Below are 27581 nucleotides of genomic sequence, written 5' to 3'. Positions count from 1 at the left end.
CCTAGATTAAATCAGAATTCAGGAACTATAGCCATCCCGGACGAGCCCCCAAATTGTTATAAATGGCTCAGGATTCAAATTAGGATTAAATAAAAAAAATAGGATTTATTAAAAGAATATAAAGGAATAGAGGTAAGCAAACAGCGCTGGGTGCACCGGGAGTCTCTGCTCCACCAGGACGCACACCAGTTACATCAAGCAGCTGATTTTCATGCGCCTAGACTAATACATATTCATTACTACTTCTAAAAAAAAATAGATTATTATAATTAGCTTCCGGGGTCCAGTTCCTCCTACTGGAGCATGCGCATCAGTCTCCTCTGGGGGTCTCTAGGGGTCTTTCATGCTGAAGGCTCGTAGTCTTCCTCTCACCCTTTGTACTTACTCGGCACTATTCCAAGTTTATGGAACACTCTCTGTACACTCTCCACAGGTCTTGTCTCCCAACCGTCCTTCAGCTTCTTTTCTCTTCCTCTTAATCTCTTGGCCCCCCTGGCCAGATACCAAGGATCTCATAACAGTCACCAGCAGTCACCAGTTATTATCAGTTGTTCTGAAACTCCCAAACAGGTTGACGACTCACGAGCAATTAAAACATTCTTTCCCAGCTATTTACAGTCATCTACATAACATCTATAGCATTGTTAAATCAATCTCGAAGAAGACAGAAAAAAAACCTGTAACTGTTAGAACTAGAAGTCAGGAATAACAAAAGCAAACAGGTTCACAAATTTAAGGAGTGTTTTCTGAAGACGTGATAAATTGACTAGAATGAGGGGGAGACTGGGACACACTCATCTGTGGTTCAAGAACTAAATTGCCAGTGCAGGGCCCAGAGGCAGACAGGATTCAAACAGAATTATTCTTTATGGACACGAATTTATGGACACGAATTGGAGTTCTTAAAACATTCCTCACATCAAGAACTATGCTTTCTCTTGACTAAATGGTATTTACATGTAGTACAGTGGAAGATCAAGGAAAACCTGTAAAAAGATTTCCCCAGTGAGAAGCAAGATTTCAGAAACAGGATGTGTACAGAAAATCCACAATAACATCGAGGCAAATACAGTAATGAACTACTACAAAACCAAGGATAAAAAAATTAAAGAATATTTCAAGGTTCATTTCTTAAGATTTATGGCACCACCTGTGAGGTTGTCTTTTAATTAAACAAATTAAAAAATCTGGATTTCTGAGTACACCTTTAGTTTATTTCCGATGAAAAATATGATTTAAATTAGAGTATTTTACAGGAAGTTTTTTTTTTTCCCCCAGAGTTCAATTTTGTTCCTAAGAAAAATCAAACAAAACCCTCAGTTTTGTAAATAACTAACTCTAATGTAAGCAACAGTTTAGTGTAAATACCTGCTTTTATAAATGAAACAATCCCATTAAATAATGCACATCAACGGAACTCAGCAGCATTCTACCACTGACATGCTGAAGGTCTTTGTTATAATAAATTAGTAACCAGTAAGCAACAGAAACCTATTCTGTAAAGGTTAACATTCCCCCAAAGTCTTAAATAGCTCAAGACTTTAAACCGTGTGTTGTTTTTTTGTTTGTTTTGTTTGTTTGTTTTGATAGAGATGAAAATTGACAAAACTGAAATTTAAGTCACATACAAAACAATTTTCAGAGGACATTTTTACCAAGTAACTCAGTAAAACCGAAGGTCAGGGGGAAGAAAAGAAGGGTTTTCTTCTAAGCATTCTCGTCATCTAAATAAATGAGGAATATATGTTCTTTAGGCTAGTTATTTTTTAGTTCATATTCTGAACTACACAGATATATAGGCAAATTGAGAGATTCATCTTACATATCTGTGACAAACATTTTAAACATAATTGCTAACAATGAAAGTCCAGCATTATTTGTATTGGAGCAAATGAACGTCAAAACAGAGATGCGCTTTTAAAAAAAGAGAAAGGTCCCCAAGTTCAGTGATCTAATGGCAATTAACAGAAAAACGGTAGTAAAGGATTACTTTATTTCAGAGACTTTCTGTAATATAAAACAAATCCTTTCCAAAATCGAAATGTCTAGCTCGCGATTCTGAAGCAATGCAGCCAAAGTATGGAAAAAGCGTTCATTACTGCAGTCTTCCAGGAAAATCTTTAAGTAAACTGTAAAAGAAAATAGTTAAAAAGTTTAATCACAGCACTTGGCTCATGGAAAACTAAATCATTGATTTATAGCTTTTGAGGGTTTTATATGCGCCTCATGCTGTGCAACCATGAGAACAATGTACTAACTGGGTATATTCTAGGCATGTGATGCAAAAATCAGGTAAAACCGCGAACAAAACTCACCCAAGTTCCTAAGAATTCTGATATTACCAGCACTTGTGGTATTAAAACAAGGCCTATTCCCTTGAGAACAAAGGAAAACAGGACACTGAGCAATTTTAAACTCAGATAAAAAAATCTCATCTTCAACATGTTTATTCAATGCTCCTTTTCTTATGATGACATGAGGAGAACACTAAGCTATGCTAAAAAAACTGACAAGGAAATATTTTAAGCTGCTGCAAAATGACGTACGGAAATAGTACATGTAGACACTGATGACTAGACAGCTTTTCATTATCAAAACTGTCACCGTACCATTTCAAGACAGGCAGAATCGTAATTGAGAGGTCAGAGTTGGATAAGAACACCTGAATATCAAAACAATTCCTGTAAAATGCTGGATAATTTTTAAACATGGCCATATAGTATAATCTTTTCTATTTATCCTGCTCCCCAAAACTTAGTCAATTCAGAATAAAGTAAAATCTGTTCCCTTGTGTTATTTCACTCTTGATTCTAATAGTACAGACTGATTTAGAGCAACACCATAAAGAACATAAGTACCGATTTAATAGGTCACAGAACTGAACACATTTGTTAGGAATCCAACAAAACAAGTCACTATTCACTGCACTCTGCCCTTAGCGTATAAACACACTTGGTATGCCCCAGGATATAGTTACTTCGAATATGCCATTAAATTAATAGTTATTGTAATATTATTCTACTTTTACTGTAGAAGAAGGAGGTCCTACAATTTATTCCTATAAATATCCTTAAATATCTAAAAATGCCTTAAATTCCTTTTTGTAGGTGTAAACAAATACCATATTCTGCTTACTTGGGCATTTCTTTGCTGGCTTGTTCTTACTGGTCTCAATAATACTGTATTATTTTATTATTAAAAATACCGGTCTTAAGGTATCTTAAAAAAACTTTATTAATATATATACACACACATATACATACAGATACACTGTAAAATGTTTTAACTGTGAGGTTTATAAAACAATATAAAAAATACGCTGAGGGAATTTTACCATAAAGCAGAAGAGCCAAAGTGGAAATAATACCTCAAGTTTCACAAAGTTCAATCACATGAAAGCAAACTGATAAAGACATGCATTTAAAGAGATTTTTCCTACATTGTTTATCTATTCATTTTATATATTCATTTCAAATAAGCTTTTGCAGAATAGATTTTAAATCATCACAAATGTACAAAATAAGCATATAATTTAAATGCCTGTCTATCTGATGAACTAGAAGAATAAAAACTGTGTATTTTTACATATTTTTCTGCATCATCTCTGCACAGATTTTGTTTTTATTAACTACTGTAGAAAAACTAACTTGGAATCTATCCGGTCAGGATTTGACACAATTTTAAATAATCTGCAAAAGCCTCCCATAGGAGCCATAAAAAATTGCAGCATTTGGTAGTTACATTAACTTAACTTCATTGGTAGACTGTAATGAACAATGAGCAATTTATCACTGTTGACAGAACTCATCTGAAATTTACCCTCAAAGTGATCAGTCACTCACAGCATCAAGTCTCACCAGCTATTGTCATTCAGAAATTTCTGTTTTATAGCTAAAGCTCTGTCACCTCAGAAAATGAAGACTGTCAGGAACACCAGCTTGAAGTTCATGTTTTAACAAATTAACCATTACGGTTTTGCCTCGTTTCTAATTGCATGTGGATCTGCCAGGAGAGCGGACCAACCCAACAGAGTGATGGAGAGTTAGCTCGTGGAAAAGTTACATAAGGACCACAGAAAAAGAACCAGTAACTACACTGAACAGCTTGCTGATGAGCTGCTGTCTCTTACACAGTCACTGGCAAGATTGGAACCATTTGCTGAGTTTAACTGATTCTCGTCGTCAACAGCTGGGCCTGGTAAGAGCCAGTGGTTATAGCACAACGGAGGGCAGGCGAGGTAACAGTCAGTGCAAGGCCCCTCGAGTGTGGATGCCTTCGTGGGTGACCCCGAGTTAAGAGAGCCCAAGGACAGGTCCAGCCCATCACCCAGTACATGTTGACCTCAGGATGGTATCAATTGTTCTTCAGCTTCCTAGATGTGCAAGACCTTCACGCAGCTATGACACAGGATGTACGGGAGGCCACCCTCATTCTTAAATGACCATCACAAACATACACACACAAAAAAAAGCAATAAAAAAGGTTAAAAACAGAACAGGATTCCTTATGTCACAGAAGTAAGTTGGACTGAACAGAAGTTTACAAAGATCAGAAAAGACCAGAACAAAAACCTACACCTTGGAGGCCAGGAACTACCTTTATAACAAGACAGATTGACAGGATTCTGGATGTGAAACACCTGAACCAAACAGGGATGTGGTACATGAAAAGCTGCGTGCCAGTAAAGATGAACAGCAATAAGACTATTAATTCTAATTTGTCATTAAGATACTACGTATAGATAGGAAACAGATGGTACCAATACCTGAACGGTTACATTTGACATGCAACAAGGTTACAAGCAACATGGCAAAATGTGAACTTGTCACAATTTATCTCCATTATTCTTCCAAATCTAGGCATCCAGCAGATCGAAATGACTACTACTAGATAACAGAACATGTACTGTTAGTGGAATTTTTCTTCAAAGTAATGTCAGATACCATCAACCCTGCTTAGGTTTTTCTTTCCCAGTTACTATACCGATCAAAATTATGATGATTAGAAATACTTTAGTGTAAAAAAAATAAATAGATAAACTAACCACACGGTCTTAAAAAGGATGAAAACAACATCAGGTAAATCTTTCTGCCACTTATCTCACTACAAAATGCCTTCTAACTCAACGTTGTTCCATCCCAAGTCAAACACGCTTTCTGTTTTTGCCCCTATAGTACATGGTAACAAAATACCCCAAGCCAACAATATACATTTCACAAATAGCAGCAGTCCCTTCTCCTTCCCTTTTCTGTTCCAAAAAACAATGAATACTTTTTATTTTAAGAAAATTAACAAGGATTGTTCCACATGACACTGGAATGGCTCACTACTTGTGTGTTCATCCAGATTGTTATCAACTGATTCTTTGCCTGTGTCACCTGGAAAACCACTGTGAAGGAGACTATTAACCCTTTTATAGGACCACACCACAGTACAACTCATTGAAACATAACCATCCCTTACAGATGTGCCATTTCCAATTACTTTAAAGTGAAAAATGGCTAGGGGTGAGCTGTTCACATTAGGGGGGTAAAAAAAGATAAAAGTTTATTTATTTATTTATTTATTTTATCTCCACCTGCTAACAGGATTTCATGAAATGGCTGCCCTGGCACAGCCTTACTTCAAAAGAAAATTACTCATTGGCAAAACATCAGCAAGGTAAACCAGTGGAATAAACAGAAAAGCTAAACTAAACATCAAAAAAAATCACACCACTAAGAAAGCAACCAGGACAAGATGTAAAGCTTGGATGCTGACAGTGAGAAGAGACGGACAATTCAGAAACATACTTTATATCTCTAATGAATTTAAATGACACAAATGAATGCTAATGCTAGATCAGGTTATTTATAGAGAAGCAGCACGTTATTTTTGATTTGGTATTTATGCTTACCTCACCTACTTTCATCATAACTTTGTATGTATTTTTTTCAATTACTCACTTTTATCGTTGTTCATGGCCATCTCAACTAATGCATTAAGTGCAATAAAAAGGAGACATTTTTTGGATATAGTTAAGTGGCTTAGTATGATAGGCACACATCGGTATTGCAAAAATAAGATCTTTCCTTCATCTGTCTTCAAGTCCACGCAAAGGGAATGAAATGCCTGAGTCAGGTAATCCACTGAAAGATAACAGAAAACAGGGAATAAAAATTATGTAATCACAGTTCCATTAGATGATCACAAATACATGAATATTTATCCTAAGAGTTACTGTTGCAGATATATACTAATTAAAAAAAAAATTAAATGGCTGAAAATATTAATTTACTTATTTGTTTAAATGCATCTTCTGCCTATTTTTATTCCTTACAAAAATTGTTGTGAGTGGAAAAAAAGACAAGTTACAACTCACAAATTGAGCAAAATATATTTGCAAATATAACACCTTTCTAATCTCTTCCTTAAGAGAGAAAAGAAATCACAAGCTGCATAGTTTGGGACTATATTGGTTTCAACATCTGGGAAGCCTCTAATAAAGGAGTAAAAGGTTCATTCATCTGAATAACTGCAATTACTGCCATGACAGCAACTATTCACATTCCTTTCCATAAAAAGCTGTAGTTTAAGTTATATATGCATCCACGTTATATATGCATCCACGTTATATATGCATCCATTTTGGAGAACACTAAATTATTCAGAGAATTTAGATTAAGTGAATCAATTCAGTTTTCTTAATTTCATGATGTCAAATCTTCCTCAATATCTTGGAATAGCATTGATCATCTGGAGCACAGAAAATTAAGAGTAAGGGAAAAATTTATCACATAGCAAAAGTTTAATTACAGTGCCATCTGCTGGATATTAGCATCTTGAAGGGAACAGGATATATATGTTTAAACTGAATGTGCTGCTTTGTCATCGCTAGATCATTAGACATGTGGTCAGTGATGAAAATTCATACACGGTAAGTTTCAACATAAATTTAACAGGTAATTTTTTTCCATGTTCTATAGGCTCGCAGTAAAAACCGACCATGAGAAGCTAAACTGATTCATTCTGATCAACAGCTTTCATCTGCTTATAGTTAATCTCTGCAATAAGTACTTTTTTTGTATTGTAATTCATTTGCATCATTTTCATCAAACATTTCTAGAAATGTGAGTTTCAATTTCAGGGTAATCATGCTTCACCAAAATATTCTGACTGAAACTATATGATACTGAAATTGAAAATACACTGATTCTTCCCTCCAACAGCTGAAATACTGTATTTGTTTATTAATGGTGACAGGGTGGTCTTCCAGAATGTTTAAATCCTACTTATTCTAAGTACTACCAGTATAAATACTGCACAGGTCAGTATTTTTGTCATCACTTCAAAGAAAACGTTTTTTGTCTTTTCAGGCCCTGTTTGTTTTTAAAGAAACTGCTGCTGAGAAGAGATACTACGGCATCCTGGAAATTGCACAAGCGGAGTAACTCTCATGAACTGAAGCAAAAGTCACTAAGAACTGCGATATCTCCAGACAAGTACGACCTCGTTTGCTTTTGCCTGTTAACAAAATACATTACTATACTGCATCAGCATATGGTAGCATTCTTCAATGCTGATAATGTTTATGGGTAGCCACTTGCAGTGACAGACTTGGTAGGAGAAAAGGGGAGACAGCAGAGAGGTAAGAGCTAGATAGAGTACGAGCTTTACATTAAACTTTGACAAAGCAATGAAATTCTAGAACTGTTCTGAATTTGCTACTGATTTCAGTTTACTGAGGAGCAATTAGCTGTACCATTATATGCAGTGCAGATCTTGACAAACAAATCACTGCTACGGTGATTGCTTGAGAGAATTACCAACATCTCTTTTCCCCTTTGTCACAAAATACGTTGATCTCACTGACATAAATAAAGCATATTAAAATGACCACACAAATTATGACATGAATAATAGCAAGGTTCATACTTGCTTCCCTATATTATGCTTCATCAGGTGGTAAAATTCAAATAAAACATCCTTTACTACTAAAGCATTACAGATGCTACAGTATCATTGAACTGCTGCATTTTGTACATTTGTTTTTTTGTCTGGGCACATACCTGAAAATAAGATTTAAAAAAAAAAAAAAAAAGAAAAAGAAAAAGATAATTTAAAAAAGACATAATAAAAACCAGAACTTACTTCGTTTTGCTGTTCTAAGCACAACTAAAGTTGACAGAAACCTCAAAGGCATAGAGGAGCTTTTAAAGAAATGTGCAGCTTTTGGTTTACTCCGTGTAGACTTTTTAGTCCATTTTTGCATGCTTCCCTTTTGTACTGCGCCTTTGAGAATAACTTCTGCAAGTCTCTCCATTGTTGCTGTCATGCTTGCATCCTGTTTCAAACAACGTGCACATTTAGCGTAAACATTAAAATACATGAAAATCCTGTCTGCTAAGTACGTATGTTCCCCTAAGGATTTAATATTAAATAGCAGATGTCGTGACCGTGTATTGCAATATAGTCTGTACATGGGATACTACTTTGCATTCCACAAGCAGTTGAACAACATTAGCACAGGGCCTAGTCAACACACACTTCACAAAGAAACAAGGTAGTCAGGGCCCCTGATATGCTGACATTATTTAATTTGCCTCTGGTTCCAGAATAAAGTCAGTTCAAACTCAGCTTTAATCAGTGCTGCCTACTACACTACCCTCTTTTGTGAAGATGCCTGAAGCTAGGTCCTACAAAAGCGTTTACAGAACTAAGGTCTAAACATGACCCTTAAGAATACTGTACAGGTAAGATGTATTGGACTTTTCAAAAACCGGTGCAGAAATATTACTTCAGAATCAAACTTAATAACAAGCTCATTTAAAATACCTTCTCATTAACACTGGAACCACCAGCTTAGTTCTATTCAGTTAGACACTGAGTAGAGAACAAAGAAATCAAAATACCTTTGCTACTTTGCCACACGTTGCCATCAATTTCAACAAATCTCATGCATAAAGCGAACAAAAATATATTTCTTTTCCTAGTTCACAAGTTTTGTAAGCACATATGGAAAATACCATTTCTGAGATGCTACACACTACTGCAACAAAGATCACATATGTGTGCAAAAATATGTTTACAGACACGGTGCAAAATATTACAACGAATGTGAGAAAGTTAATTTGGTGAGAATTAGTTTTTCATTTGCTATGTATCTGTGGTAGGCATGTATGCTTTGCAAAGACAGCAAAGTTTCTTTTATATATACTCCCTGAAAATATCTACTTTTCATACTCATTTATAATACAAAATATCTCTTGGGAATTTACCTGACTACCAGTGTCTATCTGCCTTAGAGACCAGTAGATAAATTGAATCACAGACATATGTAGTTTAGGATCCACAAATGGCATCCACTGGAGCTGTCCAGTGACCATAGGCAAAAGCTGTAAAAATACAGAATGGCAAAGTTACGTGCAGTATACGAACTTACAGTACAAGCTAACCACAAGTAAAAAGCAAACTAAGCAAAACTAAACCAAACTAAAATCAACGTATTCCCGGAGTTTAACAGACTACATGTACAAATACTCACTGGGCAGATCTGGTACAGGTAACAGAATTATATACTGAATTTACATTTTACACAGGTTTACACAAAAAGTGGAAAGACATTGTGTGAGCTCAAGCTCTGAAGTCTAATACCAAGGGCTACAAATTTTAGATAGAATAGTAATTAAACAAACAAACAAGCAAATAGAAAAAGCAGATTTCCTGAACGCTTCACTGATTTCCAAGCCTCGGTATCCCAAAAAAGCGTTACAAGTATAGCACGGTATCATCTTTTATAAGACATAACTTGAACTTTTAATACCTAGTATCAGCACTAAAATACTTTAAATTAGACGTGTGTGTCTCCTTAGGAAAAAGGAATTACATACAGTATTACAGATAAAACACGAGATAAATTATCAGCTGAGAAAAGTGACTTAAAATAGAAAGACAGGTGGAATCTCAAGGTCAGACTGCACACTACACATTTCCTTAAAAATGATCTGTATAAATATCTGTATGAAAAATTATCTATTACATCTCACTGTTGGAATTAATACTGAAGGATTAACTGCTGTTTTCTTTTAATTCATGTATTCAAAGCGTGTGTAAAACAGGCAGACCTGTTACACTCAGAAATAATACAAAGAATCTTAACATTTCAACCTAAACAAATTCAAATGCCTTTACCTTCATACAATTTTCTAGAGTGTAGTTTTCTTTAGCACACTGAGGTTTCTCACTGCCCTCTCTCTCTTCTTGTATTTCTATTTTGCTAAGGTGTTGGTCTGAGATCCAGTCCATAAGAATAGTTAAGGGGTCGTAAACTTTTGAAATCCGTAGTAACTGTAACACATCCACAACATCAGTTATTTCAGTTTTCAAGTCTATGATTTTCTAAACCACAATACCAATAGACTAAAATATACGAGTACATTAGTAATACGCACATGCTTTATTTTGTGCTTAAACAAATGTTTATGAAAGCCTTGGGAAGAGATTTTCACATACAAAATCACTCTATTTTATAATTCTAACTAAATGGATCATAGGAGAAAGAAAATATTTAATGATCTGTGCATGATCCTCATTTTAATACATTTAATACACTCCTTTGCTTTATTTCATACAATCTACTTAGGCTAAATTTTAACTGTGTAACTAGCATTGTTGGAAGAATAAAGATTTCGTGAAATTGTCATTCTGTCCCTCTGCTACAACTGTACAGAAAAGCTCTGTGAAAGGTATCCAGACGTTCCTGAAGACAAACTACACAAACATCTCTCTAAAACCTTCACAAGTTTTCTCGTATCTACCTTCAGACAACTGTTCTTCTCTTCACTCAGAATTCTAACTACTGATACTGCTCATATATCACTTGCGACTGTGAGAAAAGAATATGGGGCAAACTATAACCGCCATTTAAATATAAGTAGCATACTCTATGGATACAACAAGCATCCTGATCATCATGTAAGTCCTCTATGAATACTTCAGTTTGCACAAAAGAGAAAGAGAAAGAAAGATTTTACTGAGACTAGGAAGCAGATGATTTTAATCATACTCAAGAGCATCAGAACTGCAATTCACTGAAGGAGCAACGGTCAAAAGAGTTTAGGCAGCAATTTGCTTGTCAGCATTTAGGTCAGATTTAAGTCAAGTGAGAAGAAAACTTTAACTTTGTATTCTTGTGAACCACTGTCTCAGCGTGCCTTTAAGAACAGAGAAAATACTCCTTTAATTAACACTTTCAAAAATAACTAACTCTAAAGTCTTTAATACTGCAAAAGCTCTGAGAGACTAAATTTCATGTACTAGAAAACGAAGCAGAAAGTATTTACAACCATTCACACAATTCTTGTCTTAAAGAAACAAAATCAGCAATTTTGCAAACAACTTGTTCAAACATTTAAAATTGTTGACTGTAACTTGCAAAGCTGCTTATAAACTTGACTGTACTGCTGGACTACTTGACTGTAACTCGTAAAGCTAGTAACAGGAAATAATTAATCTTGCCTGGGTTTTTAGCAATTCGTTATTTTCCCTCAGAGAGTTAAGCGATGACCTCAGTTCGTTATTTTCATCAGTCATTTTTCTCAAGGTTTCTCTCAGTTGGCTCATTTTTGTCTCATGCTGCTTATTTTCATCAGTCATTTTTCTCAAGGTTTCTCTCAGTTGGCTCATTTTTGTCTCATGCTGCTAGAGAAATATCAAATTTTAAAACGTGATTAACAAGAGAGTCTTTTTAGAAATAATTCTCAACTAAGTTCCATTTCAGTGTTAAAAAACAGGACAAACTTTCAAAGATCAAATTTGTAATTCTTCATGGTCCAATCTGCACATACCACCAGTAGTGAAGAAAGCAACATCCACACCACATATTAAGAAGAAATATAAAGAAAATGGGAGCCATGGTGTACAGCCTATGGATCTTTTTTTTTTTTTCCAGAAAATACCTAGATCTTCTCATTGATCCTCTTGTACATTCCTCAGTTAAGTCAGGTGTGGGAAAGAATTGTGAATGAAAACAAATGTCAAAGCTTTTGTTTACACTTAGCTCTTTTTTTTTTTTTTAGCATCCATTTTAACCACAAATATGCCCAATTCTCCCTTTTTTGAATCTTTCAAATATTCTAACTATTCACTGCTGATAGTTAAGACGCTTTAGTTCACCTGTACTTAAACACCTGTCCTGCAATGTCCAGCAATGTATCCAATACGTGCTACATTTCATTGAATTGGAAAAAAATAATTGTGAAACTCAAGATAGTAATCTTTTAATATTTGTTATTATTATTAGTCCACAATATAATTTAATACCAGTACATACCATTAAAATATAAGCAAAAACGGACAAAAGAAACTGCAACAAAGGAAAATTGAAGCGACAATTACTTGTAACAGTCAAAAACCTGCGTGCCTTGAAAAAGAACCAAAGGAACGTGTCTTTTTTCCCCTTCACTGGAAATTTGAAATATAATTAAATATTTTCCAGCAGATTCTGAAAAAAAAAACCAACACTGAGGCTTTGAAGCTGAGTATAAAACAAATGTTTTCAGAAAATAACACTGTTACTGAGCATGACCTGTGAGAAAACAATATGGGGCAAACTATAACCGCCATTTAAATATAAGTAGCATACTCTATGGATACAACAAGCATCCTGATCATCATGTAAGTCCTCTATGAATACTTCAGTTTGCACAAAAGAGAAAGAGAAAGAAGGATTTTACTGAGACTAGGAAGCAGATGATTTTAATCATACTCAAGAGCATCAGAACTGCAATTCACTGAAGGAGCAATGGTCAAAAGAGTTTAGGCAGCAATTTGCTTGTCAGCATTTAGGTCAGATTTAAGTCAAGTGAGAAGAAAACTTTAACTTTGTATTCTTGTGAACCACTGTCTCAGCGTGCCTTTAAGAACAGAGAAAATACTCCTTTAATTAACACTTTCAAAAATAACTAACTCTAAAGTCTTTAATACTGCAAAAGCTCTGAGAGACTAAATTTCATGTACTAGAAAACGAAGCAGAAAGTATTTACAACCATTCACACAATTCTTGTCTTAAAGAAACAAAATCAGCAATTTTGCAAACAACTTGTTCAAACATTTAAAATTGTTGACTGTAACTTGCAAAGCTACTTATAAACTTGACTGTACTGCTGGACTACTTGACTGTAACTCGTAAAGCTAGTAACAGGAAATAATTAATCTTGCCTGGGTTTTTAGCAATTCGATATTTTCCCTCAGAGAGTTAAGCGATGACCTCAGTTCGTTAGTTTCATCAGTCATTTTTCTCAAGGTTTCTCTCAGTTGGCTCATTTTTGTCTTATGCTGCTAGAGAAATATAAAATTTTAAAACGTGATTAACAAGAGAGTCTTTTTAGAAATAATTCTCAACTAAGTTCCATTTCAGTGTTAAAAAATAGGACAAACTTTCAAAGATCAAATTTGTAATTCTTCATGGTCCAATCTGCACATACCACCAGTAGTGAAGAAAGCAACATCCACACCACATATTAAGAAGAAATATAAAGAAAATGGGAGCCATGGTGTACAGCCTATGGATCTTTTTTTTTTTTCCAGAAAATACCTAGATCTTCTCATTGATCCTCTTGTACATTCCTCAGTTAAGTCAGGTGTGGGAAAGAATTGTGAATGAAAACAAATGTCAAAGCTTTTGTTTACACTTAGCTCTTTTTTTTTTTTAGCATCCATTTTAACCACAAATATGCCCAATTCTCCCTTTTTTGAATCTTTCAAATATTCTAACTATTCACTGCTGATAGTTAAGACGCTTTAGTTCACCTGTACTTAAACACCTGTCCTGCAATGTCCAGCAATGTATCCAATACGTGCTACATTTCATTGAATTGGAAAAAAATAATTGTGAAACTCAAGATAGTAATCTTTTAATATTTGTTGTTCTTATTAGTCCATAATATATTTTAATACCAGTACATACCATTAAAATATAAGCAAAAACAGACAAAAGAAACTGCAACAAAGGAAAATTGAAGCGACAATTACTTGTAACAGTCAAAAACCTGCGTGCCTTGAAAAAGAACCAAAGGAATGTGTCTTTTTTCCCCTTCACTGGAAATTTGAAATATAATTAAATATTTTCCAGCAGATTCTGAAAAAAAAACCAACACTGAGGCTTTGAAGCTGAGCATAAAACAAATGTTTTCAGAAAATAACACTGTTACTGAGCATGATCTGTGAGAAAACAATATGGGGCAAACTATAACCGCCATTTAGATATAAGTAGCATACTCTATGGATACAACAAGCATCCTGATCATCATGTAAGTCCTCTATGAATACTTCAGTTTGCACAAAAGAGAAAGAGAAAGAAGGATTTTACTGAGACTAGGAAGCAGATGATTTTAATCATACTCAAGAGCATCAGAACTGCAATTCACTGAAGGAGCAACGGTCAAAAGAGTTTAGGCAGCAATTTGCTTGTCAGCATTTAGGTCAGATTTAAGTCAAGTGAGAAGAAAACTTTAACTTTGTATTCTTGTGAACCACTGTCTCAGCGTGTCTTTAAGAACAGAGAAAATACTCCTTTAATTAACACTTTCAAAAATAACTAACTCTAAAGTCTTTAATACTGCAAAAGCTCTGAGAGACTAAATTTCATGTACTAGAAAACGAAGCAGAAAGTATTTACAACCATTCACACAATTCTTGTCTTAAAGAAACAAAATCAGCAATTTTGCAAACAATTTGTTCAAACATTTAAAATTGTTGACTGTAACTTTGATTAAGGAGGTATTGGGGAGGCATTGGGGAGGCAAGGACAATCCCCAGACATGGACTGTATATCTCGAAACAAGACACTGGAACTCATGATAAGGAAGCGGCAGACGGACAGAGAAACAAACGTAAGGACTATAAATCTCAAAATTGGACATTGGAATTCATTATAAAGATACAACAAACGGAAGAATTGGCAACAACCAGCTCTCGCAATTAAGAAACGTGCCAATTCAGCAGATTCCTGACCAAAGGTGAAAAGTACACTGTGAGGAAGACTCGGGGTCTTCCTCCCAAAGACCCCTGCCCACAATTCTTGGGAGGCTCTACGCAGGCGCAAGGTGCCAAAAGGCTAATTAGCATGAGAAGCGAGGGAAGGCGGGGATAGGTAATGCATATGTATAGGCGCTTGTAGAATATTGAGAGATTGATTGTATAAATTCAAGACTGCTTTCCGCTTTGGGTATGCACGATAGGTGGAGAGATCCCCCGTGCATCCAGCGCTGCAATAAAGAATATACCACTTAAAGGAATTTCGGCTTCGATCTTTGAATCAATCTGGCACCCCAGATGGGACTACCTCTCTGCCGGTCCGCAGGACCCGCTGGGGACAGGACTCCCTAGGGTACCCCCGGGATTTCCCGGAGGGACTCCTCGACTCACCGGATCACTGCGGAGGCAGACAAGGACCCCATCATTGTAAGTGAGTATATTCTTTATTCTGGTTTGGTTTTCTGGTAGACCGGTCATCTGGGACTGTCCAGTAAGTCGGAAGGTGACTTCTGCAGGACAGTATTTGGTATATACTTTGTGGTTAGTACCACAAGTGTATCTGGGGACCTTGAGGTCCATCTGTATCTGGAATTGTCTGTAAGTCAGAAGGTGATCTTCTGCGAGGCAGTGTTTGGTATATACTTTGTGGTAAGCACCATAAGTATATTTGGGGACCTTAAGGAAAGAGCTCGCTTTAAGGTCCATCTGGAATTGTGTTGTTTATTTCGGTTTTCTGACTCATGGAGTATGGTATTTAACTCTGGTTATTGTTACTGTGATTTTGGCTATTTTTCTGGTGGTAATAGTAGGTTCGTGGCATTGTTATAAGAAAGATATCGTTATGGTGTTACACAGTTCGGTTTTCTGACTTATCGCATGTAGAATTTGACTCTGACTATTGTTATTGTGATTTTAGCAATATTGCTGGTAATAGTAGCTTTGTGACATCGCTACTGAAAGATATTGCGTGCCTGTAATTTTGTGAGTGATACGTTTTTGTGATACGCTTTTGTAAGTAACACGTGTATTCTGAAAGTGTAAACTGGAAAATGGGGGGGCGAGTAAGCAGTGAAATTCCTAAGAAAAGTGCGTTAGGATGTGTTTTGAGTCACTGGAAGGATATTGGAGGATCTGCCGGTGGAAGTGTGAACAGGAAAACATTGATAAAATATTGTAATCAATGGTGGCCGCTTTATAAGCTGGAATGTGGAGAAAAGTGGCCCCTAAATGGAACTTTAAACTCTAATGTTTTGCTACAGTTAATGTTGGTTTTGAGAAGGAGAATAGGATGAAATGTTGTATACTGATGTTGTTTCAGCATCTTGGTGGGAAAAGGTACGGAATTAAGTTGGTCCCTGACTGAGCCTTTGATGTTGGCATTAGAGAAGTAGAGGCTGGAGAAAGATAAAGGAAGTGTTAAAAGGGTTGTTGAAAGTGTTAAAGGTGTTTGAAGTTGAATGAGCAGGGAAAGAGGATGTAGGAATGTTAATAGTTCTGTCTCTGCTCTAGGCAGAGATCTTAAAATCATGGGTGTTAGCCCTTTGGGGCAAAGGGATCATGATGGGTCCGAGAGAGAGTTGTTATGGAAACAGAAAAACAGTTAACTCTTAAAACAACCTGAATTCATGTGCGAGCTCAGATTACCGATGGGACCGCTCAGGGAACTGTGGACAACTGCATTCCCCTGACCGACCCCACTGAGACCCTAATCATCCCTAAAATTATGAACGGCTAAGTAAATACTGAAATCTGGATGAATTGGGAATTGAGAATATGCTTCCAACAAGGTCTAAAAGAAACCCCATCCGAATTTCTTGAAAGGCTGAGGGCAGCAATGCAGAAGTTTACCACTATAGACCCTTCCTCTGAGGGGGGGTAGACTTCAATTAGTATCTCTATTTTTGGGTCAATCGGCGGAAGATATTAGACGAAAACTTCAGAAAATGAAAGAACCAGACGTAAGGGATTTGGAAAGATTAGTAGAAGAAGCCTGGAGAGTGTTTAGAAATCGTGAGGGGAATGAAAGGCAAAAGTTAGGTGAGACGATTGCAGCAGCCACTGTGGCAGCCCTGCGAAAGCAGGAAGAATCTTTTCGAGGCAGGAGAAGGGGGGGGGGAAGGTAATTCGACTCCCCTTGCGGGCTGAACAGTGTGCCTATTGTAAAGAGATAGGACACTGGAAAAGGGAATGCCCGAAGCGGCAAGAGGAAAATAAGCTATTAATGGCTACAAAACAATGAAGGAGACCGGGGGACTCTACCCTAGCAGATCCACTGGTTAAAATTAAGCTAGGGAAATTGGGTCGGGAAGTAGAATTTTTAGTAGATACAGGAGCTACATATTCAGTGTTAAATCAGAAGTTGATGCCAGAAGATAAAGATTTTGTGACAGTGGTGGGGGCAATGGGTAGACACGAAAAAGCTTTCTTTTTAAAGCCATTAGAATATGAATTGGGGAAGCAAATGGGAATACATAGGTTTTTGTATTTGCCGGGATCTCCTAGATCTTTATTGGGACGGGATTTATTAGAGCAATTAGAAGCTGAAATTGTTTTTGAAAAGGGAAGGGTAGAGTTAAGAGTAAAAGAAGACCGACTTATAAGTGCACTAAGTTTGGTATTGATCCAAACTGATTCTTTTAATGAAACCCTTCCGGAAATCCAGGATCAGGTTTATCCAGGGGTGTGGGAATCTGATGTCCCTGGGAAAGCAAAGAATGCTGCACCAATAATGGTAAAATTAAAACCAGGAGAGAAGCCAGTAAAGGTTAAGCAGTACCCCCTTAGAATAGAAGATGGAAGAGGAATAAAAGATACAATAGATAAGTTTTTGAAATATGGGTTACTGGTCGAGTGTGAATCAGAATATAATACTCCCATCTTACCAATTAAGAAACCGGATGGGAAGAGTTATAGGTTAGTACAGGACTTGAGAGCAATAAACAGGATCACTGAAGACATACACCCTGTGGTAGCAAACCCTTATACGCTATTGACCAAGTTAAGGGACAAGTTGGTCTGGTTTACCGTACTGGATTTAAAGGATGCCTTCTTTTGTTTAACCTTGGCCCCAGAAAGCCGAAACCTCTTTGCCTTTGAATGGGAAAATCCTGACTCAGGACGAAAAGTCCAGTTGACATGGACAGTGCTTCCTCAGGGGTTTAAAAATAGCCCTACGATTTTTGGTAATCAACTTGCAAAGGAACTTGAATCCTGGGAAGCCCCCAATTCTGCAGGGGTCCTGCTGCAATATGTTGATGATCTCTTGATTGCTACCGAAGACAGGGGAAGCTGCATACAGTGGACGGTGAGCCTCCTTAATTTCCTAGGAATGAATGGATACCGGGTTTCACAACAGAAGGCACAATTGGTTCAAACCCACGTGACATACCTAGGATTTGAGATCTCAGGAGGACAACGTGAATTGGGGACGGAACGCAAGGAAGCAATCTGTCGTACCCCAGAACCACAGACTGTTAAAGAATTACGAACTTTCCTAGGAATGACAGGTTGGTGCAGATTATGGATCAACAATTATGGATTAATTGTAAGGCCTTTGTATGATTTAATTAAAGATAACTGCATAAGACTAATATGGACAGGAGAAGCCCGAGCAGCCTTTAAGAAGTTTAAGATGGAGTTGATGCGAGCCCCAGCTCTTGGTTTACCAGATTTGTCTAAACCCTTTTGGTTATACTCCTATGAAAGACAGGGTATGGCCTTAGGGGTACTAGCACAAAAGTTGGGACCTTACAAAAGGGCAGTGGCTTATTTCTCTAAACAATTGGATGAAGTAAGTAAAGGATGGCCAGGCTGCCTGCGAGCAGTGGCAGCCGTAATTATGAATATACAAGAAGCCCGGAAATTTACAATGGGGCAGAAGATAACAGTGTTTGTCTCACACACTGTGTCAGCAGTTTTAGAACAAAAGGGGGCTCATTGGTTATCTCCTCAGAGATTTTTGAAATATCAAGCAATATTGGTAGAACAGGACGATGTGGAAATTGTGATAACTAATATTGTGAATCCAGCCTCTTTTCTTAGTGATGCTCCGGCGGAACCTGTGATTCACGATTGTTTAGAAACTATGGAGACTGTGTATTCCAGCCGACCAGACCTTAAGGAGGAGCCCATGGAAGATGCAGAAGAAACTTGGTTCACGGATGGGAGCAGTTTTGTTACACAAGGACAACGTAAAGCTGGATATGCTATAACAACTACTCAGCAGGTAATTGAGTCTAAGCCTTTACCCCCTGGAACATCAGCTCAAAAGGCGGAGATAGTTGCTCTCACGAGAGCATTGGAACTGGCAGCTGGAAAAAGGGTAAATATTTGGACAGATTCTAAATATGCATTCGGCGTGGTACATGCTCATGGAGCGATTTGGAAAGAACGTGGATTACTGACTGCTCAGGGAAAACAGATAAAACATGCTGAAGAAATTTTAAAATTGTTACAGGCTGTAAAACAATCAGAAAAGGTCGCTATGATGCATTGTCAAGGACACCAAAAGGGAAACTCTGATTTTGAAATTGGAAATCGATTGGCAGATCAGGAGGCTAAACAGGCAGCTGAAATAACTGAGGTGAAGGCATTGTCTTTAATACCAGACGGTAAAATCCAAACTATATATATGAACCAAAAAGCCAAATTATACAAAAGAAGACTTAAAATTAATTGAAGATTTGAAAGGTAAAATGAAACCAGATAGATGAGTATATTTAAAAGATAACTGTGTAATAATACCCTCTAATTTGATATGGCCCATAGTTCTTACAGAACACAATAAAACACATCGGGGAGCTGACACATTGCATAAGAGCCTGAGTCAGACATTAGTGGAACAAAATTTATATACAACAATAAAACAAGTAACTCAACAATGTAGCATTTGCTTACACAATAACCCCAATACCAAGAATAGAATAAAATTTGGAATAATCAGTAAAGGGAATTATTCGGGGCAACTGTGGCAAATTGATTTTTCAGAACTCCCTAGAAAAGGGGGGTATTGTTATTTACTGGTTCTGACTGACATGATTTCAGGAAGGCCTGAAGCCTTTCCCTGTCAAACAAACAAAGCAAGAAGAAGTGGTTAAAGTCTTGTTAAATGAAATAATACCATGCTTTGGGATTCTAGTAGCAATGTCTTCTGATAGAGTTTCACATTTTTGTGTGCAAGTGGTACAACAGATAAATAAGATTCTAAAGATATTCTAAAGACAACTGCATACTCTTTATAGACCGCAGGCAAGTGGACAGGTAGAAAAAATGAAACATTTAATTAAACAACAAATAGCTAAAATCGGACAAGAATCTAATTTGTCATGACCTCAATCCCTCCCTTTAGCATTACTTAGAATTTGAGTTAAACCTAGAATAAAAGGGAATTTGAGTCCCTTTGAAATTTTATATGGAAGGCCATATCAATTTATATTTAGTGGAGAGGATCTAATGCAGCTAGGATTAGAATATTTATATGCATATATAACTGAACTTCAGAAATAATTAAATAAAGTACATAAATTTGTTCTCAGGACCTGGGCTAGATGGTTGGATCAACCAATCCACCCTTTTAAGCTCAGGGATTATATATATAAAGACTTTTTCAGGACAACCCCTAGAGGAAAAACGGAAGGAAAGTGGACGGGACCATACCAGGTATTACTGACAACACGCACCGCCATTAAGATTAAGGAGCAAGCAGCTTGGATCCACGATTCAAGGGTGAAGAAGGCCCTGGCAAGGATATGGACCACCACTCCAATTGGACCAACAAAATTATGGTTTTCCAGATCCTAATGATTGCAGGGGTGCGGTTCTCAGATTCGGGGTGGGCAGTTTGGGATGAGAACTTACACCTGTCCCTGATACAAACAATTTCTCAAGTAATTAATAAGACAAACTGTTGGGTATGCACCCATCTGCCACAGCATGGGAATAAGGGTGTATCGTTAATCAGGATTCCCTTGCCTGCAAACTTACCTTGGACTAATTTGTGGGAAAACACATCTTGGGGTCAAAAATATGAAGAAGTTTTGGAACTAGAAGTTAGTAGCTTCGTGCCATTGGAATCTTACTATGTATGTGTACAAAGGTGTAACCCGCCTAAGGGTATGGGAAAACAGGATTGTATAAATACGGGTACTACTTATGTGGGAAATCAGACATCTTGTAATCAAACAATTGATATTAGTACAACTAGCAGTTGGGCAAATTCAACCAGCTGGCCAGTTCCAGAAGGAAAAGGGTGGTATTGGCTATGCAATGATACAGCTCGTAAGGTCTTGCCCGAGAATTGGAAGGGAACTTGCACTCTTGGAGCAGTAGTCCCCAGTATGACAGTACATGATGTAGTGCCTCGAGGTTACTTGAGAAATCATATCTGGAGAATTAGACGAAAAATTAACAATCCATTGATAGAGAGACACACCGCTTTTCATAGTTTTGTTCGATGGTTTATCCCATGGTTAGGAGTGAATGAATTGGAAAAGGCGATAGTTAATATTTCTGCAATTATAGAGAAGTTAGAAAACAAAACTCTGGATGCTATAAAGGCTCAACAAGAAGAGATATCTAGTTTATCACAGGTAGTATTACAAAATCGGATGGCCCTAGACTTGTTACTGGCCGCTCAAGGGGGAGTCTGTACAGTAATAAATACAAGTTGTTGTATGTATGTAGATCAGAGTGGAAGGATCTCTACCGACCTGGAAGAAATATGGAAGCAGACAAGGGTCCTACATGAGATCAGTAAAGATGATCTTTCATGGAGTTTTAGTGAAATATGGAATAAGTTAACCTCCTGGTTGCCCAACTTCCAATGGTTGGAACAAGTGTTCATTGCTCTTATCACATTAGTAGTGTTAGGAATATTTGTGTGCATGTTGTTTAGATGCCTGCTTTATTGTGTTACTGTAAATAATGAAAGTATCTGATGCAAAAGAATTTGCATGGGAAAAGAAAAGGGGGGATTGATTAAAGAGGTATTGGGGAGGTATTGGGGAGGCAAGGACAATCCCCAGACATGGACTGTATATCTCGAAACAAGACACTGGAACTCATGATAAGGAAGCGGCAGACGGACAGAGAAACAAATGTAAGGACTATAAATCTCAAAATTGGACATTGGAATTCATTATAAAGATACAACAAACGGAAGAATTGGCAACAACCAGCTCTCGCAATTAAGAAACGTGCCAATTCAGCAGATTCCTGACCAAAGGTGAAAAGTACACTGTGAGGAAGACTCGGGGTCTTCCTCCCAAAGACCCCTGCCCACGTCCCAAAGACCCCTGCCCACAATTCTTGGGAGGCTCTACGCAGGCGCAAGGTGCCAAAAGGCTAATTAGCATGAGAAGCGAGGGAAGGCGGGGATAGGTAATGCATATGTATAGGCGCTTGTAGAATATTGAGAGATTGATTGTATAAATTCAAGACTGCTTTCCGCTTTGGGTATGCACGATAGGTGGAGAGATCCCCCGTGCATCCAGCGCTGCAATAAAGAATATACCACTTAAAGGAATTTCGGCTTCGATCTTTGAATCAACTTGCAAAGCTACTTATAAACTTGACTGTACTGCTTGACTACTTGACTGTAACTCGTAAAGCTAGTAACAGGAAATAATTAATCTTGCCTGGGTTTTTAGCAATTCGTTATTTTCCCTCAGAGAGTTAAGCGATGACCTCAGTTCGTTATTTTCATCACTCATTTTTCTCAAGGTTTCTCTCAAATGGCTCATTTTTGTCTCATGCTGCTTATTTTCATCAGTCATTTTTCTCAAGGCTTCTCTCAGTTGGCTCATTTTTGTCTCATGCTGCTAGAGAAATATCAAATTTTAAAACGTGATTAACAAGAGAGTCTTTTTAGAAATAATTCTCAACTAAGTTCCATTTCAGTGTTAAAAAACAGGACAAACTTTCAAAGATCAAATTTGTAATTCTTCATGGTCCAATCTGCACATACCACCAGTAGTGAAGAAAGCAACATCCACACCACATATTAAGAAGAAATATAAAGAAAATGGGAGCCATGGTGTACAGCCTATGGATCTTTTTTTTTTTTTCCAGAAAATACCTAGATCTTCTCATTGATCCTCTTGTACATTCCTCAGTTAAGTCAGGTGTGGGAAAGAATTGTGAATGAAAACAAATGTCAAAGCTTTTGTTTACACTTAGCTCTTTTTTCTTTTAGCATCCATTTTAACCACAAATATGCCCAATTCTCCCTTTTTTGAATCTTTCAAATATTCTAACTATTCACTGCTGATAGTTAAGACGCTTTAGTTCACCTGTACTTAAACACCTGTCCTGCAATGTCCAGCAATGTATCCAATACGTGCTACATTTCATCGAATTGGAAAAAAATAATTGTGAAACTCAAGATAGTAATCTTTTAATATTTGTTGTTATTATTAGTCCACAATATAATTTAATACCAGTACATACCATTAAAATATAAGCAAAAACAGACAAAAGAAACTGCAACAAAGGAAAATTGAAGCGACAATTACTTGTAACAGTCAAAAACCTGCGTGCCTTGAAAAAGAAACCAAGGAATGTGTCTTTTTTCCCCTTCACTGGAAATTTGAAATATAATTAAATATTTTCCAGCAGATTCTGAAAAAAAAACCAACACTGAGGCTTTGAAGCTGAGCATAAAACAAATGTTTTCAGAAAATAACACTGTTACTGAGCATGACCTGTGAGAAAACAATATGGGGCAAACTATAACCGCCATTTAAATATAAGTAGCATACTCTATGGATACAACAAGCATCCTGATCATCATGTAAGTCCTCTATGAATACTTCAGTTTGCACAAAAGAGAAAGAGAAAGAAAGATTTTACTGAGACTAGGAAGCAGATGATTTTAATCATACTCAAGAGCATCAGAACTGCAATTCACTGAAGGAGCAACGGTCAAAAGAGTTTAGGCAGCAATTTGCTTGTCAGCATTTAGGTCAGATTTAAGTCAAGTGAGAAGAAAACTTTAACTTTGTATTCTTGTGAACCACTGTCTCAGCGTGCCTTTAAGAACAGAGAAAATACTCCTTTAATTAACACTTTCAAAAATAACTAACTCTAAAGTCTTTAATACTGCAAAAGCTCTGAGAGACTAAATTTCATGTACTAGAAAACGAAGCAGAAAGTATTTACAACCATTCACACAATTCTTGTCTTAAAGAAACAAAATCAGCAATTTTGCAAACAACTTGTTCAAACATTTAAAATTGTTGACTGTAACTTGCAAAGCTACTTATAAACTTGACTGTACTGCTTGACTACTTGACTGTAACTCGTAAAGCTAGTAACAGGAAATAATTAATCTTGCCTGGGTTTTTAGCAATTCGATATTTTCCCTCAGAGAGTTAAGCGATGACCTCAGTTCGTTATTTTCATCAGTCATTTTTCTCAAGGTTTCTCTCAGTTGGCTCATTTTTGTCTCATGCTGCTAGAGAAATATCAAATTTTAAAACGTGATTAACAAGAGAGTCTTTTTAGAAATAATTCCCAACTAAGTTCCATTTCAGTGTTAAAAAACAGGACAAACTTTCAAAGATCAAATTTGTAATTCTTCATGGTCCAATCTGCACATACCACCAGTAGTGAAGAAAGCAACATCCACACCACATATTAAGAAGAAATATAAAGAAAATGGGAGCCATGGTGTACAGCCTATGGATCTTTTTTTTTTTTTCCAGAAAATACCTAGATCTTCTCATTGATCCTCTTGTACATTCCTCAGTTAAGTCAGGTGTGGGAAAGAATTGTGAATGAAAACAAATGTCAAAGCTTTTGTTTACACTTAGCTCTTTTTTTTTTTTAGCATCCATTTTAACCACAAATATGCCCAATTCTCCCTTTTTTGAATCTTTCAAATATTCTAACTATTCACTGCTGATAGTTAAGACGCTTTAGTTCACCTGTACTTAAACACCTGTCCTGCAGTGTCCAGCAATGTATCCAATACGTGCTACATTTCATTGAATTGGAAAAAAATAATTGTGAAACTCAAGATAGTAATCTTTTAATATTTGTTATTATTATTAGTCCACAATATAATTTAATACCAGTACATACCATTAAAATATAAGCAAAAACAGACAAAAGAAACTGCAACAAAGGAAAATTGAAGCGACAATTACTTGTAACAGTCAAAAACCTGCGTGCCTTGAAAAAGAAACCAAGGAACGTGTCTTTTTTCCCCTTCACTGGAAATTTGAAATATAATTAAATATTTTCCAGCAGATTCTGAAAAAAAAAACAACACTGAGGCTTTGAAGCTGAGCATAAAACAAATGTTTTCAGAAAATAACACTGTTACTGAGCATGACCTGTGAGAAAACAATATGGGGCAAACTATAACCGCCATTTAGATATAAGTAGCATACTCTATGGATACAACAAGCATCCTGATCATCATGTAAGTCCTCTATGAATACTTCAGTTTGCACAAAAGAGAAAGAGAAAGAAAGATTTTACTGAGACTAGGAAGCAGATGATTTTAATCATACTCAAGAGCATCAGAACTGCAATTCACTGAAGGAGCAATGGTCAAAAGAGTTTAGGCAGCAATTTGCTTGTCAGCATTTAGGTCAGATTTAAGTCAAGTGAGAAGAAAACTTTAACTTTGTATTCTTGTGAACCACTGTCTCAGCGTGCCTTTAAGAACAGAGAAAATACTCATTTAATTAACACTTTCAAAAATAACTAACTCTAAAGTCTTTAATACTGCAAAAGCTCTGAGAGACTAAATTTCATGTACTAGAAAACGAAGCAGAAAGTATTTACAACCATTCACACAATTCTTGTCTTAAAGAAACAAAATCAGCAATTTTGCAAACAACTTGTTCAAACATTTAAAATTGTTGACTGTAACTTGCAAAGCTACTTATAAACTTGACTGAACTGCTGGACTACTTGACTGTAACTCGTAAAGCTAGTAACAGGAAATAATTAATCTTGCCTGGGTTTTTAGCAATTCGTTATTTTCCCTCAGAGAGTTAAGCGATGACCTCAGTTCGTTATTTTCATCAGTCATTTTTCTCAAGGTTTCTCTCAAATGGCTCATTTTTGTCTCATGCTGCTTATTTTCATCAGTCATTTTTCTCAAGGCTTCTCTCAGTTGGCTCATTTTTGTCTCATGCTGCTAGAGAAATATCAAATTTTAAAACGTGATTAACAAGAGAGTCTTTTTAGAAATAATTCTCAACTAAGTTCCATTTCAGTGTTAAAAAACAGGACAAACTTTCAAAGATCAAATTTGTAATTCTTCATGGTCCAATCTGCACATACCACCAGTAGTGAAGAAAGCAACATCCACACCACATATTAAGAAGAAATATAAAGAAAATGGGAGCCATGGTGTACAGCCTATGGATCTTTTTTTTTTTTTCCAGAAAATACCTAGATCTTCTCATTGATCCTCTTGTACATTCCTCAGTTAAGTCAGGTGTGGGAAAGAATTGTGAATGAAAACAAATGTCAAAGCTTTTGTTTACACTTAGCTCTTTTTTTTTTTTAGCATCCATTTTAACCACAAATATGCCCAATTCTCCCTTTTTTGAATCTTTCAAATATTCTAACTATTCACTGCTGATAGTTAAGACGCTTTAGTTCACCTGTACTTAAACACCTGTCCTGCAGTGTCCAGCAATGTATCCAATACGTGCTACATTTCATCGAATTGGAAAAAAATAATTGTGAAACTCAAGATAGTAATCTTTTAATATTTGTTATTATTATTAGTCCACAATATAATTTAATACCAGTACATACCATTAAAATATAAGCAAAAACAGACAAAAGAAACTGCAACAAAGGAAAATTGAAGCGACAATTACTTGTAACAGTCAAAAACCTGCGTGCCTTGAAAAAGAAACCAAGGAACGTGTCTTTTTTCCCCTTCACTGGAAATTTGAAATATAATTAAATATTTTCCAGCAGATTCTGAAAAAAAAAACAACACTGAGGCTTTGAAGCTGAGTATAAAACAAATGTTTTCAGAAAATAACACTGTTACTGAGCATGACCTGTGAGAAAACAATATGGGGCAAACTATAACCGCCATTTAGATATAAGTAGCATACTCTATGGATACAACAAGCATCCTGATCATCATGTAAGTCCTCTATGAATACTTCAGTTTGCACAAAAGAGAAAGAGAAAGAAAGATTTTACTGAGACTAGGAAGCAGATGATTTTAATCATACTCAAGAGCATCAGAACTGCAATTCACTGAAGGAGCAACGGTCAAAAGAGTTTAGGCAGCAATTTGCTTGTCAGCATTTAGGTCAGATTTAAGTCAAGTGAGAAGAAAACTTTAACTTTGTATTCTTGTGAACCACTGTCTCAGCGTGCCTTTAAGAACAGAGAAAATACTCCTTTAATTAACACTTTCAAAAATAACTAACTCTAAAGTCTTTAATACTGCAAAAGCTCTGAGAGACTAAATTTCATGTACTAGAAAACGAAGCAGAAAGTATTTACAACCATTCACACAATTCTTGTCTTAAAGAAACAAAATCAGCAATTTTGCAAACAACTTGTTCAAACATTTAAAATTG

General features: G+C 36.4%; 1 protein-coding gene across 4 annotated transcripts; it reads right to left on the bottom strand.

Moving 5' to 3' along the window:
• Window positions 1–715: 715 nt before the first annotated feature.
• On the bottom strand, window positions 716–24542 carry LOC140002997 (coiled-coil domain-containing protein 138-like). Of its 4 annotated transcripts, none has more exons than XM_072041476.1 (9): window positions 24347–24536; window positions 22650–22829; window positions 13198–13314; window positions 11497–11679; window positions 10171–10326; window positions 9258–9374; window positions 8131–8323; window positions 5946–6128; window positions 719–2129 (listed from the first exon to the last, which is right to left on the bottom strand). In XM_072041476.1, exons 1-9 carry the CDS (start codon window positions 24449–24451, stop codon window positions 1987–1989), a joined length of 1377 nt encoding a protein of 458 aa, XP_071897577.1. In that variant the 5' UTR covers window positions 24452–24536; the 3' UTR covers window positions 719–1986. The 4 variants fall into 4 exon arrangements, with proteins under 4 accessions (XP_071897580.1, XP_071897577.1, XP_071897578.1 ...); XM_072041477.1 differs by having other exon boundaries at window positions 722–2129; window positions 11497–11676; window positions 24347–24487; XM_072041478.1 differs by lacking the exon at window positions 719–2129 and adding an exon at window positions 3211–4432 and having other exon boundaries at window positions 24347–24487.
• Window positions 24543–27581: the final 3039 nt, after the last annotated feature.

Source organism: Anas platyrhynchos, chromosome 8 (genome assembly GCF_047663525.1).
Source record: "Anas platyrhynchos isolate ZD024472 breed Pekin duck chromosome 8, IASCAAS_PekinDuck_T2T, whole genome shotgun sequence".
NCBI lineage: Eukaryota > Metazoa > Chordata > Aves > Anseriformes > Anatidae > Anas > Anas platyrhynchos.
The sequence above is the reverse complement of the archived record's forward strand: the minus strand, read 5'-3'. Positions and strand labels throughout refer to the sequence as shown.

Excerpts from the sequence above, each read along its gene's own strand:
- LOC140002997 (XM_072041476.1), bottom strand. The coding sequence starts at position 24,451 with ATGAGCCAACTGAGAGAAACCTTGAGAAAAATGACTGATGAAAATAAC. Across the intron at positions 9,375-10,170 it reads CTCTAGAAAATTGTATGAAG|CTTTTGCCTATGGTCACTGG; the intron begins GTAAAGGCATTT and ends GTATTTTTACAG. Across the intron at positions 8,324-9,257 it reads AGATAGACACTGGTAGTCAG|GATGCAAGCATGACAGCAAC; the intron begins GTAAATTCCCAA and ends TGTTTGAAACAG.